The 4,181-nt window shown below is 52.3% G+C and overlaps 1 protein-coding gene across 1 annotated transcript in view; it reads right to left on the bottom strand.

The window, feature by feature from the left end:
* The window catches only part of EEF2 (eukaryotic translation elongation factor 2), a 19,199-nt gene that overhangs the window by 3,404 nt on the left and 11,614 nt on the right, over nt 1–4,181 (bottom strand). Inside the window, exons 11-12 of the mRNA XM_015420541.1 lie at nt 3,679–3,786; nt 1,011–1,364 (exon numbers count right to left, since the gene is read on the bottom strand). Of these exons, the coding sequence (XP_015276027.1) occupies nt 1,011–1,364; nt 3,679–3,786 (462 nt within the window). The remainder of the gene's footprint in view (nt 1–1,010; nt 1,365–3,678; nt 3,787–4,181) is intronic.

Below are 4,181 nucleotides of genomic sequence, written 5' to 3'. Positions count from 1 at the left end.
CCCTCTCCTGAGGGGCTCGTTCGGGGCTCCACTCGCGCGGATTCCCTCCTCCACCGCGGGCGGGCGAGACGCCCTCGGGAGCGACCCGAGGATGCGTCCGCCATTCGCGGGAGCCAAACCGGAAGCCTTTATAATGACTTTTAAAGCCGTCACGGTGTTCTGAAATGAATACGCTCTCCATGTTCCCGTGTTTTTGAGACGTCTGCATGAACCAACTGGTGGTGGGAAATGCCCTCAAGTCCTCGCTGACTTAGGGTGACCCTGTAGGATGGTCAAGGCAAGAGACGAATAGAGATCGTTCACCGTTGCCTGCGTCCGCATAACAGTCCTGGACTTCCCTGGCGGTCTCCCATCCAAACACTAACCAGGGCCGACCCTGCTTAGCTTCTGAGATCTCACCCTCGGGGGGGAGGGGGGGGCGCCTTGCCTCAGCCGTCTAGCCGAGGACCATTTCCAGACAAGATAGATATGGACAAACACAACCCAATCAGAAAATAAGTATAAAGACAAAAGTCGTGAGAGTCTGACCCACAAATCAAGCAGTCACCAGGACTTGCAAAGAAAAAGCTTCCTGTGTATTATAATCTAAAGCACTACAACATCATTAATAAATCAAAGGAAAATCCTTCTGCATAGGGACATCGTCAACGTCGTCTCTGGATTATATAGCATTTCAATAATGGATCTTCCTCAGGAGATATCGGAGTAGTATAAAAGCTCTCTGTATTCATGAAGTACTTGACCAAGAAGTCATAAGGAATATTACATTCAAATAGGACGCTGATCTCAATAAATGTTCAATGAGCTTCTAAATGGATCCCGGGCGTCTCCCCCACAACCCACCAGGAAGCTACGTGACTCTCGTCCTTTCGGACAAGACACTACCACCCCCTTCTCCCTCCTAAAGGCAACTTTGCTCTCCGCATCTGGTGTTGGGACAGCCTTCCTTCTCAAGGTTGCCTGGCTCTGGGAGGAAGACCGGGTACCGCCCAAGGGCAGCTGGTGCTCACCTCTTTCGTGGCCCACTGGAACCCGGCCACCACGCTGTCTTTGATCTCATTGAGGTACTGCACCCCCTTGGTGATATCCGTCAGGATGTTGGGGCCAGTGCCGTCGGGGCCGAAACACCAGATCTTGCGGGCCTCCGCCACGTCCCACTCGTACGTCTCGGCCAGGTAGCGGGCCCGCTGCTTCAGCTCCTGCCGGGAGGAGACGTCCCCTTTGTCGATGTCCTCGGCAAGACCGTCGGGGAAGGGCCGGGCCTTCATGTACAGGCGGTTGTGTTTGTTGGGCGACTTGGACAGGCACAGCACGCTGGACTCCTCGCTGACCGTCTCGCGGTAAGACACCACTGGGTCCGATTTCTATCAAGACAAGCCAAGAATGATTTCCCCACCTTAAGCCAATGGCCTGCGGTTGTCTTTGAGACCTACTCTGAAAGTTTAGTATTTCCCGTCCCACCTGCTGTTCTGACATCATGGCTCAAACACATCTGAGTGTCAAACAGTATAAAACATGTCAATTTTACTTCATCTACACTCCTACCTTTCTCCCCAACGGGGACTCAAAGCGGCTAACAATATCCTTCCCTGCTCTATTTTATCCTCACAACACCCCTAAGAGGCAGGTTAGACTGAATGCATGCGACCGGCCCAAGATCACCCAGGAAGCTTACATGGTTGAGTGGGGAATCGGAAAGGGGGGGGGATCACCAATGCACCTCAAGGCAGGGAACCCAAACCCTGGAGAGGACAATCGACAGGGCCCTCTGTCTTGTAAGCAGACCCATCTCCTCTCCAAAGAGAAAGAGCAGGGCCCCACTTCCCAGGACCCGGGCTTGTGTTGCAGAAAGCTGCTGCTCGAGTTATGTTTGGACTTGGAGAATGCTTAGAAGACTTCACCTAAGGAGGTGGGGAGGAGCTCCCCCCTTCACAGGCAGTCTTCACTTCAAGCAGCGGCTGGGCGAACCCTGGTCAGGGATGCTTCAGGGCTGGTCCTGCACTGAGCAGGGGGTTGGACCAGATGGCCCGTTTGGCCCCTTCCAACCCTGTCATTCTGGGATTCAGTGTGACTTGATCTTTCTTCCTTTTTTCCAGGAGAGGAAAAGGCCTAGCCCCTCCCCCACACGCAAAAAGCTAGTGGCTGGAAGTGGGTCCTCCCTGAAGAGCAAGGATCTCTGCTCCCAAGGAGACCCCTTTGCAGTTAGTGTGCAGATGCCCTGGCTGCACAGCAAGGACTCCTCCTGCAGGGGAAATGGTATCTTAAGAAATAGAAAAAGAGAAGAGATTGAATTTATATCCTGCCCTTCACTTGGAGTCTCAGAGTGGCTTACAAACTCCTTCCCCTTCCCCTCCACACAACAGACACCCTTGTGAGGTAGGCGGGGCTGAGAGAGCTCTTTCGAGAATTGCCCTTTCAAGGACAGCTCTTATCAGAACTAGGGTTTGCCCAAGGTCATCCAGCCAGGTGCACGTGGAGGAGTGGGGAATCAAACCTGGTTCTCCCAGATTAGAGACCACGCACTTAACCACAACACCAAACGGGCCCTCAGTTTGGCTGTGGATGAGGGTCCCACACTGGCCACTCTGAGCTCTGGAAGCTGTCCAGCCCATGTGCCTCCTGCACTTTCCCCTGAGGCCAAGGTCACCAAACTAAGAACCAGAAGCTCAAGGTTTTGAAGAGAAAGAAAGAAAATCGGCCACAGGATCATTTGAAGAGCCAGTTTGGTGTAGTGGTTAAGTGCGCGGACTCTTAATCTGGGAGAACCGGGTTTGATTCCCCACTCCTCCTCCACTTGCACCTGGCTGGATGACCTTGGGCAAGCCGTAGTTCTGACGAGAGCTGTCCTTGAAAAAGAGCAGTTCCTGTCAGAGCTCTCTCAGCCCTACCTAGTACCTCACAGGGTGTCTGTTGTGGGGAGGGGGAGGGAAAGGAGATTGTAAGCCGCTCTGAGACACCTTTGGGTAGTGGAGGGCGGGGTATAAATCCAGTCTCTTCTTTTTCTTCTTCTTCTTCTTAGTTTATTCTGCAGGGCTAGGCCACAAAGCCGGAGCTCAAAGCCATCCCACACGGCTTGGACATGAGGCTCTGCAGACTGCCGTCATTGCGTCATTCTCCGAAGGCCTCCAGCAACCCAAGACGCGGGCTAACCCAGGGTGTGTTTGTGTGTGTGGGGGTGTCCCACAGCTTACTGTCTGATCCCCACAACTTGCAATTAATATACGTTTGTAGCAAAGTAGTATTTTATTGAAGCCATGATGGAACAGGAACACGTTCACTGTTTAGAATAACTAAGAAGGGTCAAAGCATGGGATAGTAAAGCAAATTCAAACCACCAATAGCCAATGGACATGGTTCCCGCTCACGCGGGTCGATTCTCAGATTTGCGCGCTTAGTCTGAGAAGCAACGGTTTCCTAAAAGATAATTAAGTCTTCTCAGTCTAGCTCATTATAGATTACGCTAAGCCATCTCCTCTCCGCACCTGTGACCTTGCAGATAAGCATGTTTCAAAGCAGAACTAGCGTTCACAGAAAGGAATGCATAAGGCAAGCAAATGTGCACTTCATTGTACCAGTAAGCATGCGCAATTGGGTATCACTAAGGAGGGGGAGGGAAACCCTAAAAATGGATGGTGTAAGGCATCACACAGAGTTCTTTGGCAGCTCGCTGACACTTACCTTAATTGGAATGCAGGCGTGGTCCTCTTCGAGATCCTTCAGGCAGATCTCGAGATGCAGCTCCCCAGCACCAGCTATGATATGCTCTCCGGACTCCTCGATGATGCACTAAGAGGGGAGAGGGAGGGAGCCAGAGAATGAGGCCGGAAGTCTCCCCGCTTCCATCAACAAAGTGTGCAAATCCATGGGGTCTGACTCGTCTTCTGCCCACAACAGCGGCATCAAATGGCACCTTGCAGTGCGAGCTCTTTAGTCAGGACCAGTGTTCCCTCTAAGCTGAGTGTGAGCTAGCTCTCAGTTTTTTAGCCTCCAGCTCACCCATTTTTGTCTCAGCTCAGGAAGGATGGCTCCAGAGCAAACTAATGTATGCAGCAGACAAATCACTCGCTCACAACTTTAATGCCAGGAGCTCGCAAAGTAGGATTTTTGCTCACAAGACTCCACAGCTCAGAGGGAACATTGGTCAGGACTCTCTGCTCCGGGATGACTCTGGGCCGGGGGGG

The sequence above is a fragment of the Gekko japonicus genome, unplaced genomic scaffold (genome assembly GCF_001447785.1).
Source record: "Gekko japonicus isolate JY-2015 unplaced genomic scaffold, Gekko_japonicus_V1.1 scaffold632, whole genome shotgun sequence".
Taxonomy (NCBI): domain Eukaryota; kingdom Metazoa; phylum Chordata; class Lepidosauria; order Squamata; family Gekkonidae; genus Gekko; species Gekko japonicus.
This window is presented reverse-complemented; position numbering and strand designations above follow the sequence as displayed.